Below are 20459 nucleotides of genomic sequence, written 5' to 3'. Positions count from 1 at the left end.
ACAGGTGTTTTTTGAATGATTAGTTAGCAGCAGCAGCGAGTTTTGTATACGTACCGGGCGCAACAGTGACGGGGTAGTATATTTCAGTCAGTTTTGAAGATTCGAAAGGGTAACGCTGTTATGCTACCCAAATAACACACTTGATTCAAACCAAGTCTGGTTTACTCGTTCAACAATTCATTATTACTAATGGAGTGATTGCTTAGCTATGGATTTCGAGGTGGCGAGAGTCCAGAAAATTTCTTGAAACCTCGAATTCGGACAGGAGGTAAATGCTGATTGCACAAACTGCATACTCCCCAGAACTATGGGACGTCTCATACAAACGAGGTAGAAGCAAAAGATCATTGACAGGAGTTCATTGGTTATCCCAAACCTCTGACAAACCGCATGCAGCCGCATGTGTAACCTCTTTTTCTAAAAACGGAATATTTTTTGAAGGATTGCAAAGTCCTTTACACATCTGACTTACCGATTGAGGGGAGGGTGATCCTTCCACATTCGCAGTTCCAACGAGACGTCGCCCTCTCCGTATTGTTTGTCTAATTGTTTGACAACAACTTTTTTCAACAAAGCAACTATTTACCAATGCTGAAATTGACGTTTAACAGTTGACTTGCTTCAGAATTGTTCTGTTATCGTCACCTTACCGGTAGATCATCTACAAGAATTTTGACCGCAATCCTTTTTGTCTATTTATTTTCTCCTATCCATCTTCACAGCGATGCTGTTCACTTGGTGAGCAAAGAAAGTGAGGTTACACACGACGAAAAGCTTGCTGAAATTAGAATCTGAAGTCTAATTGAAAATTGTACTATAAATTTTTTCAGATCAACACTTAAGCGGAGCGACGTACGTGTTGACCATCTTCTCTCGAAGATGTAAACTTTCTTTGTGAACTGCGATTGTGATTTTCTGGCACCAAGCAATCAGTTAAATATGCCACACCAGTTTGGGCTGCCCGCGATGGCCCACGGCATGCAGTCCCCACCTTCTCCGACAGCTGTTACTTCTGCCTATCCGAGGTTTGCCTCTTCGGGCGTCTACAGATCCGAGGCCGACCAACGTCTTACTCGTGAGGCTATGGAACGCTATCTACGTGACAGAAGTGATATGGTTATTGTGATCTTACATGCCAAAGTAGCCCAAAAATCTTACGGCAATGAAAAACGATTCTTCTGTCCACCGCCTTGCATATATTTATTTGGAGATGGATGGAGGATGCGTCAAGAACAAATGCTGCGGGATGGGGAGTCCGAGCAGTCCGCACAGCTTTGCGCGTTCATTGGTATTGGGAATTCCGACCAGGACATGCAGCAACTGGATCTCAATAACGGAAAGCAGTATTGCGCCGCTAAAACGTTATATATTTCTGACTCTGACAAGAGAAAGCACTTCATGCTCTCTGTCAAAATGTTCTATGGCAGTGGTCATGACATAGGTGTCTTTCACAGCAAGAGGATAAAAGTTATATCAAAACCCTCCAAGAAAAAGCAATCTCTGAAGAACGCTGATCTCTGCATTGCCAGCGGTACCAAGGTTGCTCTTTTTAATCGCCTTAGGTCTCAAACCGTCAGTACTAGATACCTTCATGTAGAAAATGGTAACTTTCATGCAAGTTCTACGCAATGGGGTGCTTTCACGATACACTTACTTGATGACAATGAGAGTGAGTCTGAGGAGTTTCAGGTAGGTTTTTCACTTCCCTTTTTTTTGGTGTATTTTCTGTTCATTCTCTTGATATTGTCTTTCTCATTGCAATTCCCCACAGGTCCGTGATGGATATGTCCATTACGGTAGCACTGTGAAGTTGGTCTGCTCCGTCACCGGTATGGCTCTTCCTCGTTTAGTAATACGAAAAGTGGACAAGCAGATGGCAAGTCTGGAAGCGGATGACCCAGTTTCCCAACTGCATAAATGCGCATTTTACATGAAGGATACAGATCACATGTACCTTTGCCTCTCCCAGGAGCGAATAATTCAATTCCAAGCAACTCCTTGCCCTAAAGAAGCGAATAAGGAGATGATAAACGATGGTGCGTGTTGGACGATAATAAGTACCGATAAAGCCGAGTATCAATTTTTTGAGGGGATGGGTCCAGTCCGTTCCCCAGTGACTCCAGTCCCCCTAGTTCACAGTTTACATTTAAACGGTGGTGGCGATGTAGCAATGCTCGAACTTACCGGAGACAATTTCACACCAAATTTACAAGTTTGGTTCGGTGATGTAGAGGCAGAGACTATGTACAGGTGTCAAGAAAGTATGCTTTGCGTAGTCCCAGATATATCTCTATTTAGAGGCGAGTGGCTTTGGGTGAGACAGCCCACACAGGTCCCTGTATCACTTGTCAGGAACGACGGTATCATATATGCCACAGGATTGACATTCACCTATACCCCCGAGCCAGGACCTCGTCCACATTGCCCCCCAGCAGACGAAATAATGAGAGCTCCAAGATCGATGCACGATCCAAGTTTGCCACCTGCGATTGCTGATGTCCCATGGAGTGCGCATCATCAACAGCCACAGTCAGGACTCTGATGTTTCGGATAGTACCAAAGTATGGGTTAATCGGTTTTAATTAACGTCAAAATAATAATATTGCAAATGATTACTTTCAAGATTGCTTGTTTAAAGTGTGACGTTAAAGAAACTAGACACTACTAAATTGTAGGAATGAATAATTATTACTGTGGATTTTTACGGTACAGGTCAACAATGACCCGCTATAAACACCTCATGAATATGGTGTGATAATAAAATTATGACTACGGCGTTTATCATAGCATTTAAGTTGTTAATTCGAGTCTTGTCTCTGATTTGTTTTTGTTTTTTCATCATGTATAAAACAAATAACAACGTTTTGGCGGATTGATTTTCACAAAAAAATGACCATTTTTACGGTTCCATGTTTAGAAAAAAATGGGTGGTAAATGAAAAATGAACAAAAAAAAAAATGGAAAAAATATAGAAATGACAGAAATCCGGGACGATATATCATATTTGTATACTTTCCTGAGAATTTACAACATATTGTAGATATATTCGCGTAATTAACTGCATTATTTATAATGTAATATTACAATGTTAAAATACAAATAATATTTCAGTATTTCGAGTATTCAATAATTACCATTATTATGACCGTGATTATTATTATTGTTATTGTTGCCAATGTTATAATTATTTTTTCAATTTCTAAATTTCATTTCATACAACTTTTATCGCACGTGTCGTACACACGTATTAAAAATTCGTTATCCCTTTCTTTTCTTTTTGTTTTCTAGACATCTTGAGCAGATATTTATAATAATGTATATTACCGCGAGGAAGTGAGTGACAGATAAAGATCTGGGAGTCTCTCCCTGACACGCTCTGTTGTTTAAAAATACAGGAATTGTAGAAGGAGCGCTCTACGCCGGTATTACATCCCATGGGAATTTACCCACAATTATTAATTGTAAGATTGTCAGTACCTTACGTAGCGGCAACTTCATCTTTTTTTTCCTATTCAACACAACGAAGACGATGTGACGGTAAAGATCGGTGCTAATAATAATTACATCCTCTTCTGTAACGAGTTGTTTTCTCCGTTTGTTTCTATTCAGTTTCCGTTATTCACGTGTGTACCTACATGAAAATAAATTTGGACGGATGTGAAAAAAAAAATAATCAAAATATTTTATGAAACCGTTAGTAAAATACAATTTTGCGGAAGACTTCTACACCATGGCTATATTCAGTTTATATGTAGAATTTGTGTGCATACCTGCACAATATACATATATCTTATAATTTACCCAATTCGTACTATTCACCGCTATATACAATATTTCTTAGTTTCATTATTACTTTATAGATGCTTCCCCAGAACTAAAGAAAAAGATGTTCAAACAAAGAAATATCATTTGTTACAATTGTACATAGGCTTTTTAAGACAAATTCTTTGCACATTATTACATGTCTACTCTCATGTATACGTTCCGTAACTCTCGTACCGTTTGGTACGGCGATTTTCGACTCGGGGGCGCCAAAAGTGCGGTTCCTACCACACGAAAGGACTCGGCGGCGTCACTACCAACGAATTCAGTCACTACTCGATCGATTCGCAAGGTAAGTGGAGGCTCATTTCACAATAGCAATGGATAATTCCAACTGTACACGATCACATTTACTACCAAATTTGGTGATCCAGGCTGAGTTTTTGTATTTCTGATCACACATTGGACGGTTTCGCTACCCGAATGTGCTACCGAGTCGCATATTAAGATATTCGGTTCGGTTTCGATCCGGTTTACCCGAACCGCACGGTCCGTCTTTTTCACCCAAACGAAGCGAGATATGGAAAAAATTTCTCAACAATAGTTTCACGGTTTCAAGGGGGGCACAAGAAAGTGTGTTTCATTTTTTCCGAAAGTTGACGTGACAAGGTCGTTGAAGGTCAACGTGGTTTTTTCAAATAGGAGTACCATTTCGATGTATGCAAGTAAAAATGCACAATCACGTTTGAAAAAACATAGTTGACCTTCAACGACCTTGTTACGTCAACTTTCGGAAAAAATGAAAAACACTTTCTTGTGTCCCCCTCGAAACTGTGAAACAATTGTTGGGAACATTTTGCTATATCTTGCTTCGTTTGGGAGGAAATGACCCGGATTGGTTTCAATACCCCACCCTGTATATGGGTCCGTCCACATGAAATGCGAATGGCCAAAATAAAAAAATTTTCTAAATTTGTTCCCTCAGTACCTTGGGGTATTTGTGTAAAATTTGAGATTTTTTACAATAATAATTCCGATATAGCAGCAGTTCCTAGTTAGCCAAAAACGTGTTTTTCCCTTGAATCGCGTTTTCTCAATTCTAAATTACGTGACAACGAAGCAAAAATGAAAAATAACAAATTCGGCATGCCTTTTCAAGGAAATTTCCCATCCTTCTTGAAAAAATTATGGTCTTAACCGTTCATGACCTGCAATAGGCCTTGTTGGCCATTTTAAGTGGAAAAATTCGCCAAAACTGGATGCTGCCATTTCAGATGAACTTAAATGTAATTTTGTAAAGAAATCTCAAATTCGATGTGACAAAACAGAAATACAATTTTTCGGTAAAATATCTATAGTTCCAAGAGTTTTCACTTGTCCACCCTGAAAATTGGCGATCTTTTGCATTTTTGACCGGGGAAACCATATTTCGTAGTAGAAATTTCACCGAATACCTATCGCGTTTTCGGCTAAATATGAACTGTCGTCAATGGGAATTATTATTCACAAAAAATCTAAAATTATACTCGAATAATCGAAGGTACTATGGGAATATTCTTTTGATGTTTACAGGTGGAATTTTTCTTGATCATTTACGTTCACGTGGACGAATTCATTTTTGTGTGTTTGTCTATTTATGTGTTTATATGTTATATGATATTTTCATTGTAATTCGAAATTCGTCTAAAATAGATTTTGGAACCTTCATGTAACAAACGATCAGACAAACAAAGATGTGATGCAAAAATTAAATTGCACTATTTAATCGATGATAAGAAAAATAGTAAATATTAGACCGGGTTCTGAATGCGCACTTTGTTTCGAAGATGAGAAATAATGTGAAGATTTAACTTTTTTCTTCTGAGCAACAATAACAGATTTAATAAAAAATATCTATAGTTCACATAAAATTCGCAGTTGCAATCTTTGCGGTATAAAATTCGCGCGTGCCTTGGGCTATATTATTATATGTTTTCAACAGCCTGTTCGATATTATTTTATTCTAATTGTACGTTGCTTATTCATATTTGTAAGCATTAATGAGATGTAGGAGGTCAATAGGTCGTCCATTTTGTAACCGAGAGAGGTTTCACACAGTAACTTCGAACCTCGAACCAGATTACCGATTGTCATGTGAAAATACGTGTTCCCCGATGACCAGTTTGAGATTCTCGTGAAAGGATGCGTTACCAAAATATCCTGAAAGTCGAAATTCAGAATCAATTCCGAAGTCATACAAAAATAAATATCTTCACAATTTCCGTACCTTTGTCTGAGGGTGTATCAAGCTCACACCATGCTTGTTAATAGCTATTAAGAGCATTTCTGGATAATTTGGTTCGGTGCTTTGTTTGACTTCAAAAAATGCTGAGCCGAACGTTGGCCATCGGTAAACAATCTTGAGAAATGTTATTTTCGCATCTTCTGGGCTCATTCCTGCATCCTGATTGTAAGAACCGACGATTGATCGTTTCCAATCGTTGGAACTTTGAATTTTTATCAAATCCGCTGGTACCAATTCCCGGAGCATTTGCCTGTGAAGTTATTGTCGTCGAATAAACAGAGGCCAATTTCCAATTACCTGATTATTCTTTGAATACTCACGGTATTGTTTGTAAATCCTGTTTACTTTCTCCGAATCTTACTCTGTAGACCAGAGCTGCGAGTCTTGACGCTTCCTCTTTGGTGCATTTGTGATATCCTGGATGAAACAAAAAAAAAAAAATTAAACCCGTACAACTGGAAAATTGAAACAATCGGTTACCTCTCAACAGCTTTGGTAGTTCCTGATGAAAATGGAATCTAAGATCTGCGTTCCTATCTTTACCAGGAACCGTATTAGTCCACAATTTTTTCATAAAGAATACTTGGTAAGTGAATTGAGGAGATACACCTGTAAGAATTGGGTAGAAGAAATCTTCCATCAAGTTTTTATAATTCAAGGGGGAAACCGGCAGGAATCAAACTCACCATCTCTAGACGGTCTTGCTTTTTTTATCCAGTCAGTCAAATGTCTGACAAAATCGAAGAAAAAGTCACCTTCTGGCACAGAAATTACTTTGTCCGCTATTTTGACAAATAAGCTAAAACCTTCACCGGACCGGAGATTCAATCTCTGCGCAATATTTTGACAAAAGTCTTTGGCCCTGGTCGACGAATCTACTTCGAAAGCCTGTAGAGTTTAATTTTCATACAATATATGTGAATACTCCATTCAAACCGCGGTTCTGAGAGTATATAAAATTACCTCGTCGTTATCATCCGGAAAGTAAACCTTGTGGAATATTTGCGTTGTTTTATGTTGGATGGCCTCTACTTCGACTTGATGAGGTGGATACTTTCTCTGACCATTTCTAAGTGTTTTTTGCAGTCTTTGCAAGGAATCCTGGGATATGGGGTGTCGTCTTGTGCGAAGAAATAGCGTTAGTTCCTTAAAGCCGATAGAATAATTAGTCGATTTCTGTTCGATTCGTTTAAATTTTGGCATTTGTATAATAAATACCTTGAGAAGGCTCTGACTACAGGTGAACAAACCCGTAGCAAGCCACATGAGCTCCCAACCGCGTTCTTCGCTGAGTCTATTTCGATTGTCAGTGAGCTGTTTCATGATTTGACAGTATATTTCATCTCTAAGTATCTCATTTTTTAATGGGCCGTCGAATATATGATCGGTATATTCGTTTCCCACTCGAGGTCTTTTGGTAGGTAGGTCACCCATATATTTCAAGATAGCATTGAAAGCAAAGCAAGCTTCTTCAGCAAGTTCTTCCTTAGAAATCAACTTCTTCAATAACGGCTGCTTTATTGGATCCCTCGAATGCCGCCAAAGTTCGTCAAAATTTCCGCGACGTGCTGTCGTCAAGGTCAAGGCCTTCGACATAGTTCTCTTAGGAGGTGTCCTTTGAAAATGCACACAAAGTTCAGATTGGATTTTGATAAAATTTAATAAGCTATTCATACCTGAAATGGTCTATCGCGTAATCTGCTAGAGTGTGTGGTTTATCTCGGGATTCTACTCCATTTATCTGTTGTGGATATAAACGTCGTCCATGTTCTGCCCCTTCAATGCTGAACAACGCTAGAATATCATTTGGTGGTTTGGTTAACGACGGCAGAACGTAAACGGTTTCAGCAGGAAAGTCGCCTTTGTCCGATGTTCTCTCACAGCATCCGATGCACCATCCTGAATTGAGTACCGTTTCTCCTGTACTATCTTCTTCGAGTATGATGAGATCCCCTTTTTGAAAACTAAGAAAAGAAGATGCGTCTCCAGGTGCTTTGTAGTCCTGTAGCGCTATAACGTATTTGCTACGTTTTTTTAAACCTTCTAAGAAGTAAACGACAAGGTCACGTATGTCCTCAGCGTTCGGACTCTGGAATGTAAATTCTTCGCCTCGCACCGTCGACAAACTAAACGTCTGTGTAAAGACCTTGTTTGTTCTAAAGATAAGAGGATAAAAAATAATTAAAATTCTTTTGTCAAGCAAAGCGCGTAATTTGGACACCCACTTTTGACTAGATACGGTGGTGATTTCAGGAAAGGATAACTCCAGAAGCACTTGTTCTTGATCATCAACAACGTAAACACCGGTCCAGTTCACCGCTATTATAACATCATTTTTAGGCAAATTCGGTCCCGAATTTCTATATGCCTCGTAAAATCTAGAGAATAGTAATGGCCACTTAAATTTGGCGTAGCTGACGACGTCCTCCTTTACTCGAAGTGCGGGAACCTTTTCCTTCAGGTAATAACTCTGAAATCCGAAAAATGGAATGTATGAAAACCAAAGAAACTCGTGCAAAAGTAAAAAGAACACACCTTTTTGTAGGCCTGAACGACAAGGTGACCCCACCTGTCGATAACCTTGTCGATTCCTGTGAGGCAGTAGTCCGGAATATAATTTTTCAAGAGCGTGAAAAGCCTGTCTAGATTCATGTCCGTGAAATATTCAATGTAATATTGCTGAGCGGCGATCATAGCTAAGTCTTCTTCTTTGTCGCACCTATATTCCCCAAATTTTACACCCCTGACAACTTGCTGATATATTAAATTTGTCGCTACTTGATCTTCGGTAGGTTCGTGCCACGGTGCAAAGATTTCTTTTCTGAAAAACAGTCTCCAAGGAGCGTTTCTTTCCTGGGCTCCTTGCTCTTTCGCGTACTGTTCGCATTGGGATATCGCGTCCATTACGTGATCACCTCCACTTCCCAGCGAAGATACTTTGTCGAAAAGAGCGATGTAGAGCGAGAATCCGAATTGATCTCTCAACGATATTTTATCAGAAAGTTGATTGCAAAGTTCTCTAGCCGTGGTAGCGGAATCCGCCAGTAAAGTTTTAGTATTTCCGTCCATGAAAGTAATGGGAAGCATAATCGGTTTTTTTGATTTCGTTGCCTGTAGTTCCAGCCAGCTGGGTGGTTGATTTCTAGTTCCATTGTTAAAAGTTCGTTTTAACCTGTCCTCGCAGTATGGCGCGTACCCTGGAGGACCTTCTCTGATGAAAGCGCGAAGATAGCTGACGAACTTTTCAGATGGTGCGAAACAACCGACGCATAAAGAAAGCAGGATCCAACCTCTAGCGTGAGATGACTTCGAGGGATTGTTGGAAAGCTGTTTGCAAATTTGGCAGTAGATTTCGTCCCGTAACTCAGCCCTGAGTATCCCATGTCCGATTATGAAATGGAGTTTTTCTAAATTCGAGGTCGGCCGAGCTTCCAACCACGACTGATAACTATCAGCTGTGTACTCGTCGTCTTGTAACCGGCGACGTACGTCTTCGCCGAGCTTATTTTTACGTTTCAAAGTCAAGGACACCAACTTGTGACGAATAGAACGAGGTTTTTGCTTGAGGAATGTTTCCTAGAAACGAATTTAATGATATCGATATCATGAGGGACACGTAAAAAAGTATTTTTACACTCACGGGATCCATTCCCATCATTTGAGCCTCCTGGAACTCTTTACTGCGTATAAAATTGCGCCCTAAAGTTGCGGTCACTTTGGACATCACCGATGTGTTGTCCCTATCCATTGTGTGATATCTGGGCTCAGGGAGGTCTCCGGTGAACCGTAAAATTGTTATCCACAAAGCTTGAGCAGCCTGTAGAAAATTATCTTCTTAGTCAGTCTTCTTTTTGTTTTCCTTAATCAGATGATTATTAACAGAAATAAGCAAAACAATTTGTTTCTAACCAGCTGATCTCCTTGAGTGTGGAGTGGTAGTAGAGGATGCTTCAATGGTTTTCTGGAATATTGATGAGTGATATTGCCTTGAAAATAAGTGGCCGCAAATTTCTGGAATTTGTACTCTGAGAGGTCCTCCTCATCTTCGGATGGCATCTGCATAGGACTGATAATCTCGTGCTGATCAGCTATTGCCGCTGGTAAATCCTGCGAGCGATCGAGTATTCGAGTTAGACTGGGGTTGCAATTATTTTTGAACCTGGAAAGATCGATGAAAATAAATTACGTTGAACACAGAAGTTTCCCTGGCAGGAGTAGGAGCTTCGCTACTGGAGTCTGGAAGGAAATCGAACATGGCTTCAACTAGTTTGCTGTCGTCAACGGGCTCGTCTTGCTTTTTAGCAGCATCATTAATCAGGTTTTTCTTTATTTCCATCCTGCGTCTGTCTTCTATCTCCATTTCAATTTCCTTTCTTTCAAGGTCTTGCATTCTTTTCTAAAACAATAATTATTCATCATAGATATCAAATCAACCCGAAATGCCGAACCGACGGTAAACAAAATACCCTATAATTTTGCTCCGCAATTTCCTTCGCTCTTTTGTTCCCTTGATCTTTGAGTTCCTTTTCTTCTATTTTCCTGAGTCTCAAAACTTCGATGTGATGTCTATAGTCGTACTTCAACTTCTTAAACCTCCTTTGCGCTATCATCCTTCGCACATGTGCTTGGATTTTAACTATTGCCCACATTTTTTTCTTATACATTCTGCGGATAAGGTGTCCCCTCGCGTGAGCTTGAAGCCCAACTATGTGTCCTCTCAAATGCCTGAATCTGTGCGATAAAACTCTCGACCTGATCAACGCCTGAAGTCGCATGTACCCGATACACATTCGCTTGTATCTTTGCCTCTGGGCATATCCTCTCCAATATTTTTGGACACCGATGGCTGCGGCACGCATTCGTAAAAATCGTCTGCGATAAACCCAACCACGAATATTTCGCTGCAGAATTAGTATTTTGCGTGTCAATACTCGGTCACGCTCCTGTTCTAAAAACAAGTCATGAGCGTCTTTTAAAAACACTTTTGTGTGTCCTAATTGGTAGTCCGATCTTCCCAATACCGCTTGACAAATCCTTGCGGTTGCTGTTCGGCACTCGGTCTAGAATCAAGGTGAAAAACTATTGGTTGAGATTTCGTAAATTAGCATTTTGATTGATATTTTATTAAACGATGATGACCTTGTGCGAAGGAGGGATTCCCGTGATCAGAAATCTATACCGTTCGACAAACTCGTTGAAGGAATGTCTGATGGGGTAGCCAGCTCTTCGGATTCTTATTGTTTCCATCATACCGGAATAGCGGAGTTGACGGCAGCAAAGTCCGCGGTCAAACATCTGCGCGAAAAAAAAAGCTATTCCAGAGACACCAGAGACGGTTCATTTTCACTCACCATAGGCTTTTTGTATTCGTTAGGCTTGATGCACCTGATAAAAAATGGCTGGCAATTCGATAGGGTTTTCATAAGTGCGTCCAGAGATTTTTTAAATTGGGTGGATAGAGTCGGTGCTCTTTTCCGAGTCTCCGATCCCATTCCGATGTCTTCTGCGAAGCAAACTTGGAGAAACTTGTTCGTAGAGATATGAATCAATTGAAGTAGATCCGCACTGAAAGTGTCTCTATTTTTTTCCAAGAATCCTCTGGTGTCGTAAAATACGACCCCAGCGAAGTGATTTAAACCAAATGATGTGTTTATGTCAGATTTAGGTTTCAAATAGTTACGATGGTTCCCATGAGTTTTATGGATTTTTGCGAGCATGGTCTGATCGGTACCTTTTGGAAATTTGGATTCCTCATCGATCAACGCCATTATGTTAAGCTGTTTAATAGCAATCAGATCGAGAGCGTCTTGGTTGTCGACGAATTCGATATGCTGCCAGTTTATTCCTTCGTGGTTATATTCCTCTTGTTCAAGCTTGAATATATGCTGAACAAAAAATTGCTGAAGATTTTCATTCGCATAGTTTATACAAAATTGTTCAAAACTATTATGGTTGAAATTTTCAAATCCAAATATATCAAGTACACCAATTGCACTTCTAGCCATATTTTTTGGCCGGTAAATAGCTTCGTTAATTTTTTTTACAATCAATACGAACAATCTACCGTATATACCCTTGACAAAAGCATCTCTAATGTCCACCGACTGATCTCTCGACAACGTCGAAACCTGAATAGAAGTAATTTCCCATTAATTCTTTTTTTTACCCTTCAAATTAACTTTAACCATCTCCTTTTCAACTCACTACTGTCTCTCCGTGTGCAAATATCGTTCTACGGGTTAAAGCGGCGATTAATGGCTGGACAGGGACTCCGAGAAGACTCGCCACTCTTTGAACGTTCGTTTGTTCAGGTATTTCAGTTGCGTCGAGATTATCTGAGAAATATCTTCCATTAGGCCGATCGGATGAGTGAAAACCGAATGCTCTGACTTTTTGAAAGTTACGAACCAACGACCGTCGCTTTGTACTTGATGTTCCCGGTGTGGAGCAAAGCTGCGAGCAGTTTTAGTATCTCCCAGATTTCTGAGTCACTGAATAAAAGGACTTTCATCGCTGATCTGATGTCCGCAAATTCGGCAGCATCGTCCCTTCCCTCGCAAGTTATACTCCCACCCTTTGAAATTGAAACAAAACGGTCAATACGGACGGATCAAATGTAGTTCTACTTTTTTCAGTCCTATCACTTACCCCTGTTAGATATTTGTAAGTCGAAGCATCTTCTAATTCAAGTTTTTGCTTTTCTTCCCGCGACAGACCTGCTAGAATGCAGTAGAATATGTGGTAGTTTCTTTCGTCGGTGCTTTGGGACACTATTCTTGATTTTTCCAATAGATATTGCTCGATTTTTGCGCCTTCGATTACTCCGACCTCGTTGAAATGAATGTCGATGTATTTTCCAAACCTCGAAGAATTATCATTTCTTACAGTCTTTGCGTTGCCAAAAGCTGACGACAAAATTGAAAGATGAGCAATTTATGATCTAACATTACAAACGAAGAAAGCTAATTTCTCAATCCACTTTACCTTCTAGGATGGGATTAGCTTCTAAAATTTGCTGTTCGATCCAAGAATGTTTGCCGCTGATAGCAGCAAGATATTGAAGTATCAATTTCGTGCTTTCCGTTTTTCCAGCGCCGCTCTCGCCACTTCAAAAGTGAATCGTCAATTGACAATTATAGCATGGATATGTTCAACATATCTACGATTATATCGTTGAAAGTATGATCTGCATATCATTACCTTATCACGATGCACTGATCTTGACCGTAACGTTTCATGTGGGCGTAGCTGTTGTCTCCAATAGCAAATATGTGAGGTGGAAGTTCTCCAATTTTTCGATCTTTGTACAATTTGATTTGCTCTGCCGTGTAAATCGGTAATATTTGGTAAGGGTTTACGGCTACTAGTATTGAACCGGTGTAAGTCTGTGTGAACAATAAATTCGCATTTTAACAAATTTCGGATCAAGAACTTGAATTAGTTTTCATTACTCACGTAAATGAGATTCTCGTTGTATCGTATCAAAAGATTTCGGAGTATTCCAGCTTCGTGAAGATCTCCAAGGCTGATCATGTCCTCTACACCCTGAACCGAGGTGGCATGCATCGCCTTTATTCTTCTTTCTGGGGTCAGCCATTGTTCCTGGAGATTTTCATATCACCCATTATATTCGTACAGAAAACTATAGTATATATATGCGATGAGATTATTTTACCTTGTTATCGTCGTCTTTAACTTGAATGCGTCTCCCTTCCGCGGAAACGACGCGAGCTCCTATAGCCACGTCGAATTCTCTTCCAGATACCGGCTCTATCCATATGTAATCCCCCTGAAGCCGGTAACAACAAACAAAAGAAAAAAAATCTTTGCAATCGCGGGGCTCCACCAGACCAAAGAGAAAGAATATGATAAGATAATCCGAATTTTCATCGAACAGTCATTAGGTGACCGTTATTGGTATGCGTATAATGGTGTTAGAAGGCCTGGCGAACTTTGTAAATTTTCCTAATAAATTTTGTGTGATGTTTTTCAATGCTGCTTTCGAGTGTAAATGTACTATAACTCAACGATTGTAAGTATATGCCTAGGTTTATTTCCTGTAAATTACGTATCAAAAACTTCAATCGGGTACCCCTGTATCTATTCGTTTGTGAGTAGCAATAACGATGTAGATGGAAAAACTAGAAATCCGATATATAAGTGAGGGAATCGGGAAACGGTACGTAGTTCCTATTTTCCTACAGTAGTATATTTACACTATAAAATAACTATTCTTTTGTAGGCGAGCCCGTGATAGGAAGAGGAGATCCTCGTTAATTCCCCGCCCTAATTGCTCGCCTACCGGAACATGATCGGAAGAGCACTTCCGCACTCGGAGCTCAACGCAGGGTCATCTGCGTCATTATAGTTATAGTTACTCGATCGTCTGCATTCACCTAAACCGTTTGAACTAAAATGTCTGTAAATTTCCTCATCACACCTGTTTCTATAGAACAAACTATTCCACGATTCCAAACTCCTCAATTATTGATATTGAAATCGAATGATCGAGAAGATCATGTGGATAATAAAAAATCCTATGATACAAAATGTGTGACCATGACCAACCCGCGTGACGATGACCATTTCTCTGAATCGATGGCCGCCACCTGAAACAAGAATATTCATCCTTCTTATTCAACATTCTAATGGAAAAATAAGTAACGATCACAGGGATGATACATAGTCACATACTTAACACGTGACACTTGCCGGAGATTTACCGTTTAGTACTCAAAAGAAATTACGCCACTATAGGTCACGAGGCTCTGCAATATGTGTATAGCCTAGGCGTATTATAAACCTTGCGCAACTTAAGTGTGCAGGTACGTCGTACGTAGATAGTATAGTATTCGAGAATTATTAAGCTGCTCATCGTTAAGAAGTTACTCGTTATGCTCGTAAGCTCATTCTATTTTATTATCTTATACTTATATGTGTTACAAGTTCTCAGAGTTAGATTCCGAGACTCAGAATCCAAAGATAGTATACGCAACACGCGATTTTAATAACGGATGGAAATGCATACATATACATATGTATACGCTACAGCTTTTTCACGTACTGCACGTTTCCTCGGCGATCCTGTACATAATATTACACGATTGGGTGTTTTTTGCTCGTTTGTTTTTTTTCTCTTTTCTTTGATTTATTTTTCAATTATATTTTCTGCGAAGCTGCATAGAGAGCAACACGAAGAAGAAAAATTAAGTAACAGAGAGGAGGATCGAGCACAAATATCCTGGTCGATCACCGTTACCTTCGCGTATAAGTATAACTCGAGAGCCAAGTGCCATGGGAGCGAACCGAGCCAAGTTTAAACCTGTTTGCAAAGTGGGTTAGATTCGCCACTGCAGCAGAAGCTGGTGATCAGAATCGTTGGAATCATCCTCGTTGTCGGCTTACCGATTAGTTTGAATAATGTATTACTCGATAATTTGTAATCACGGGGTGTCGGGATAAACGTGACACTCGGAAATAAACAACCCCAAGTATTTTTCTGTATGTATATTATCTCCCACACATGCATAAAATATAAGCCGGAGTTTCAATACACGTTCTCTCTATTTCTGCTTATCTTATCATCGTACCATTCATTGTATACCTACATGCACTACTATTTTCACAGTTTAAAAAATTTTATTGTGTGAATTACGGTATCCCTGAAATGTTTGATGAAGCCGAAATGAAATCACCAAAAATAAAATATATTCAAGTTTTGTCCTTGAAAAATAATCGTTGGTGATGAAGAAATCAAAAATTATTTTTCAGAATAGCCTTTGTGCTTGAAAAGCAAGTTCGTTTCACTTTTATACCATGTTTTGTTTACGCGGTATAGTTTTTCGAGAAAACTACTTTTTGTTTTTTGAAAAAATTTTTTACAGCCATTTACAAGTTTGCTAGAGTACCTCATGAATGTAAAAGATCTTTGGAATTTTTAAAGATTTCCAGTTCGGAAGTACATTTTTTTATTCGATTTTTGAGCATCATTTAATGAAACGTTAGTATACGGCGACACACATGCGCTTTGTTCTACCGTAAATTGGGTACCCTGCGTAAATAATCTAACAGGAGGATATCTAAAATTTAAATATCTACTTTCATATTGAAATGAATTCTTAACTTGAAAAGGGATTTTGCCAATCGGTTGGATATCAAAAAAAAACATTGCATTCTATAGGGCATTAAACGTGAGTCGGTTAGGAAGACCGGCGAGTATTGGGGTGTGAGGAGGAAAGAAATCTTAGGAATGCTCGATGTATGTATGTATGCAGGCTAGGATAGACTGAATACCGAATCAATTATAAGTCCAGGTGAACAAAAAAAAAAAAAAAAAAAAAAAAAGGACAATATCAAGATGAAACAACGAGATCTATCTTAATCCTTGCTGCGTGATAATGAACTTGCGACGATCACGACTTTTGCGCAATAACGTAATTGAAGTCGACTATGAAATGACATGGTTAAAATGATCGATCTCTCCTTTTAGCGTCGAGATAACAATGACAACAATTTTTACAGATGACGATGCGGATGAGATTCGCGGAACATTTGCAAGTAAAAAAGAAAAACGTATCTATTCAAAAATAACGAAAATTGGCGATCTGTGTTTGCTATCCGATCGTCGCGTCGCGTCTGCGGGCGGGCAGCAGTCATTGACTTTGAAAATATCTGGGGGAAGGAATGAACGGTCAAGTCAAGTGATAGTAACGGTCGGTTTAGAGCTGCTGCGCTGTTACCGCTGACTTAACTTCTTATATCGGTTTTGCTGAGCAGAGTCTGGAGGATCGAGGCGGGGTGTCTGGAGGAATCGAGACTTGGAAAATTTAACTGTAAACGAACGATAGAGTTCAATTTATCAGTTTCAAAACGCGGTGCAATTCCAAAGTTTATCGGATGTACAAGACTCAAACCATCTTTTTATTTTTTTTTCTATCCCGTGGAATAGGTCGATCAAAGAGAGGTAAACCGGGATGTAATCGGTACATAGAAACTCACCTTGTGAATTAAACTGAGAATCACGGGCGGACGGCTAAATCCCAACAATCCATGCGTGGGTACGACGTTCGGCACTAAACTTTATCCCTTTCATGGAAAATTGGGTTTTGGTTTTTGTTAGTTTTTTTTTCGTTTCTCTTATGAAGTACTCGCGGCGAACCCGGACTCAAAAATTCACACTTTTTGACGAATGAATGAGGAATGAAAGATTTGCGTGAGGAGTCGACTCGAGTTCTCCACGTCTACGCGCGGTGACCGGCACATTAGCACTTTTCACGTTAGACGCCGTCAATGGCTTCGGGGAGTTTCGGTTTAAATCGGATATACCTGATACTCACCTGTCCGCTACTACTGGCTTTCTGGATAACACCAGGTGGGAAAAATTATTATGGATACGGTAGAAGCGGAAAAGACGTTTCGAATAATTTTAATCAATGAAACTCGATCAATCAATCAATCAATGGCAACTCAACTAGCCATAAACTGATCAACTGTAATAAGAATTGTAAATCTTTTTACAGGGTTTGCTTCGAAGGCTAACAAAACCTCCGATCTCTCACCTGGATCTTCTTCTCCAGACCAAACAGGTACCACGATCTGCAATACCGACGGAACTTTCGAACACTAAATACGATTGCCAAAGAATGAGTTCACTGGTTTTATCATTGGAGTCGGTTTCATTTGTATTTATTTACACAAATTATTCGTTATCCAAAACGGCGTAAGGGAATGAGAAATTAAATGGCACTACAACATTGTACAGGTCATACCTCTGTTACACAGGAGTTTGCTCTACAAATTATAGGGTTTACCGGCTCGATGGTACAATGATCTTGAATATCCTCGCTGTGGAATCATCTGATGTGCTCAAAATTTTCGTGCCGTCTCTGTGAATGAATGATCATGCATTTTTTTTAAATAATTATCGGTAACAGGCTGAAATTCAATTTTGAAACAATTACCTAGAGATACAAAGGTCCAGAATATCGGCGGAATGTCCCATCAAAGAGCCCAATTGTTTTCCTAATTTAGCATCGAACGATCTAATCACTCCGTCTAAGCCGGAGGTATAGAAAATTGACGTATTTTGGCACCACACCAATTTGCTAATTCCACTATCCTGATCAATGGCGTGTCGTAGTACCTTGGATAAGAATAAATTCATCAAGTACCATTCGAATTTAATTTTTTTTTCTACGCACTATACGAAATACCTGTTTTGATGTATCCCAAATAAAAATTTGTCCATTGACTGTCCCTGTAGCGGCTACCTGGTATTCGGAATTTTTGCAAAATGCGATGGTTTCTACCCAATTCCCCATTGGTTTGGCAGTATCGTGTGCTTCGACATTAGTTGAGGACTCCACTTCTGTGGCTATATTCGCATCTTTCAGTTCCTGAAGGACTCCGATAATCTGAGGGGGTGTCGGTCAGTCAAGGAAGACAGTTTTATAAGTTGAAAAATATTATTGACCACTCACCTTGCCTGACCCTGATGTAGAAAAAATCGTTTTACCGTCCATAGCGCCTGATATCAGTAAATTGTTATCAGCGTCTAGAGCAGTGACAGTAGAAGTGTGGCCAAAATCTGGTGCAATTGTTGTTGATAAAGTTCCGGATTTCAAATCGAATAACCTCAAATACCCATCATCATAACCGACTGCGATACGTTTGCCTGTTTGATCAAAATTGCAAAGCGTTATACAACTAAGCTGTTGAGAATGCTTAAAATGAACTGACCATCGGGCATTAGAACAGCTTGCTCAACTCTTTGACCATAACTTTGAAATATTTTGCATTCTCCGCTAGGAATTTTCCACATGTAAATTTCTCCACTCGCTGCTCCTCCAAAGAGAACATTAGCCACGGAGTGCCAACGCATCCACTGTGGGATAGAAGTATTGTTAGGACAAAGTATGCAGACGTCGACTCAAAATTCGGTGCGCTCACAGTCATATCTCCGATGCTGTATTCCCATACAAGTAGTTTGTTACTCATTTTCCAGACTTTTATTAGTCCACCCATGTCACCAGTTGCCAAATAAGTACTATCTTGACTAAACTCAACAAATGTTACACTGTCAGAGTGACCCATGCATTCTAGAACAATTTGACCTGAGTCCACTTCCCACACAAATGCTTTGTCATCCTCTCCACCTGTTGCAGCCAGAGTTCCATCCTTGTTGAGCGACCCGCAGAAAACTGATCCTAAAAATCAAGGAGAATTAGTTTGCAATCAGATTCATTGTGAAAAAAGTTTTATTTACCTTCGTGTTTACTGAAGACACAGACTGCTTCATCTTTTACAGGTGAATCTTTTCCCTCCTCATTTTCAGAGTCTTCGTCATCATTCTCGAAGACTTCTAGAACCTCATCGGCATCACCAATGTATACCATTTCATCTTCGTCAATTTCGTCTTCCATTTGTGGTGATGACGGCGGAGTGTCTCTTAGAATCATGCCAACGAATTTCAGCAATAGGTTCTACAATTATGGTACGGACTTCGAGTCAGGACAGTCGGTAAAAAGTTAGGATTTGAGAGGTTGCTTGGTTTTTTTTTCCTCTCAATTGTTAGCTCATTAATTCTTCAGTCAACGCACCTGGTATTATTTTTTTATACATGGACTACGGTTCCGTGGCCAGTTGTAGAGAAGGGCTACTAGGTATCTCGGAGGCTAACAATAAGTTGGGAGGTTTGGCGTTGGTCATGACATTGAGTAACTCAATGGTCATAAGTAGTTTCCGCATTTATCGACTACACCGAATTTACTGGCCATATGACTTCACTACTGCCTTGCCGAAATCCGGTATATTTGGTTGGTAAGTCAGAAGTCTGATATGACGCCAAGAAAACCACCGGCGTCCTGTAAAATTTTGACTACATAAGAACATACGATTATCCGACAAACAGATCCCGTTATCAAAAATTCACTATTTCACCCCCACTACCGTCATAACTTGTATTCAATTTATAATTTATCATAAAATTTATCAATATAGCTTTGATGACACGTGTATAACTGATGATTGTGGAGCTGATCGCCATTTATTTGAACGTACTTTAACTCAAACTCATTTGAAGAATTTGACATTGTTCATCGGAAATATCTTTTTTAGCTTCAGCATTTCGGACAAGAATTTCTGCCGTATCTGTGTAATTTCATCGTTAATTGCCTACATTGACGTTGGAGAATCTCAATTTTATTTCCGAGTCTCTGCTCTTTCTTTTCAATTATCTGTGCCTTGTTTGAATTCTCGAAGTTCTCAATTTTGTTGGGGCAAGCTTCTTCCAGATGTACGTGGTCAAAGATTAAGGGAATCTTGATCAGTGGTTTTATCATTCATCATTCAGTATCGTGTGTCGGCAAGATTTCAGATATATTTGTGGAATGGCTGAGGTGGGATAAAAATGTTT

General features: G+C 39.6%; 3 protein-coding genes and 1 long non-coding RNA gene across 8 annotated transcripts; 2 read left to right on the top strand and 2 right to left on the bottom strand.

The window, feature by feature from the left end:
- Positions 1 to 129: 129 nt before the first annotated feature.
- On the top strand, positions 130 to 3113 carry LOC105686919 (suppressor of hairless protein). Of its 4 annotated transcripts, none has more exons than XM_012402191.3 (3): positions 130 to 268; positions 831 to 1689; positions 1772 to 3113. In XM_012402191.3, exons 2-3 carry the CDS (start codon positions 940 to 942, stop codon positions 2540 to 2542), a joined length of 1521 nt encoding a protein of 506 aa, XP_012257614.1. In that variant the 5' UTR covers positions 130 to 268; positions 831 to 939; the 3' UTR covers positions 2543 to 3113. The 4 variants fall into 4 exon arrangements, with proteins under 4 accessions (XP_012257614.1, XP_012257612.1, XP_012257611.1 ...); XM_012402189.3 differs by having other exon boundaries at positions 192 to 330; XM_012402188.3 differs by lacking the exon at positions 130 to 268 and adding an exon at positions 384 to 738.
- Positions 3114 to 3667: 554 nt separating this feature from the next.
- LOC105686873 (myosin-VIIa) lies at positions 3668 to 17311 on the bottom strand. Its single transcript, XM_012402082.3, has 25 exons — positions 17045 to 17311; positions 14615 to 14655; positions 13722 to 13835; positions 13502 to 13648; positions 13247 to 13431; positions 13031 to 13152; positions 12695 to 12951; positions 12455 to 12620; positions 12251 to 12381; positions 11398 to 12174; positions 11186 to 11341; positions 10513 to 11106; positions 10233 to 10442; positions 9956 to 10153; positions 9687 to 9863; positions 8582 to 9622; positions 8272 to 8516; positions 7723 to 8202; positions 7265 to 7661; positions 7010 to 7192; positions 6733 to 6934; positions 6527 to 6655; positions 6367 to 6463; positions 6029 to 6296; positions 3668 to 5961 (listed from the first exon to the last, which is right to left on the bottom strand). Exons 2-25 carry the CDS (start codon positions 14630 to 14632, stop codon positions 5755 to 5757), a joined length of 6501 nt encoding a protein of 2166 aa, XP_012257505.1. The 5' UTR covers positions 14633 to 14655; positions 17045 to 17311; the 3' UTR covers positions 3668 to 5754.
- Positions 13642 to 17704, top strand: LOC125500371. 2 transcript variants are annotated; one of them, XR_007277736.1, is made up of 3 exons: positions 13732 to 14946; positions 15223 to 15547; positions 17566 to 17704. It is a non-coding gene; the product is annotated as an uncharacterized LOC125500371 (long non-coding RNA). The 2 variants fall into 2 exon arrangements; XR_007277735.1 differs by lacking the exon at positions 17566 to 17704 and having other exon boundaries at positions 13642 to 14946; positions 15223 to 15542.
- An 11-nt stretch (positions 17705 to 17715) lies between these two features.
- On the bottom strand, positions 17716 to 19781 carry LOC105686806 (angio-associated migratory cell protein). Its single transcript, XM_012401941.3, has 8 exons — positions 19645 to 19781; positions 19311 to 19527; positions 18995 to 19251; positions 18785 to 18929; positions 18526 to 18719; positions 18259 to 18459; positions 18007 to 18188; positions 17716 to 17931 (listed from the first exon to the last, which is right to left on the bottom strand). Exons 2-8 carry the CDS (start codon positions 19501 to 19503, stop codon positions 17853 to 17855), a joined length of 1251 nt encoding a protein of 416 aa, XP_012257364.2. The 5' UTR covers positions 19504 to 19527; positions 19645 to 19781; the 3' UTR covers positions 17716 to 17852.
- Between the last annotated feature and the right edge of the window lie 678 nt (positions 19782 to 20459).

This window comes from Athalia rosae, chromosome 3 (genome assembly GCF_917208135.1).
Source record: "Athalia rosae chromosome 3, iyAthRosa1.1, whole genome shotgun sequence".
In the NCBI taxonomy this organism is placed as follows: domain Eukaryota; kingdom Metazoa; phylum Arthropoda; class Insecta; order Hymenoptera; family Athaliidae; genus Athalia; species Athalia rosae.
Note: the sequence above shows the minus strand (reverse complement) of the source record. Positions and strands in the feature narration are given on the sequence as shown.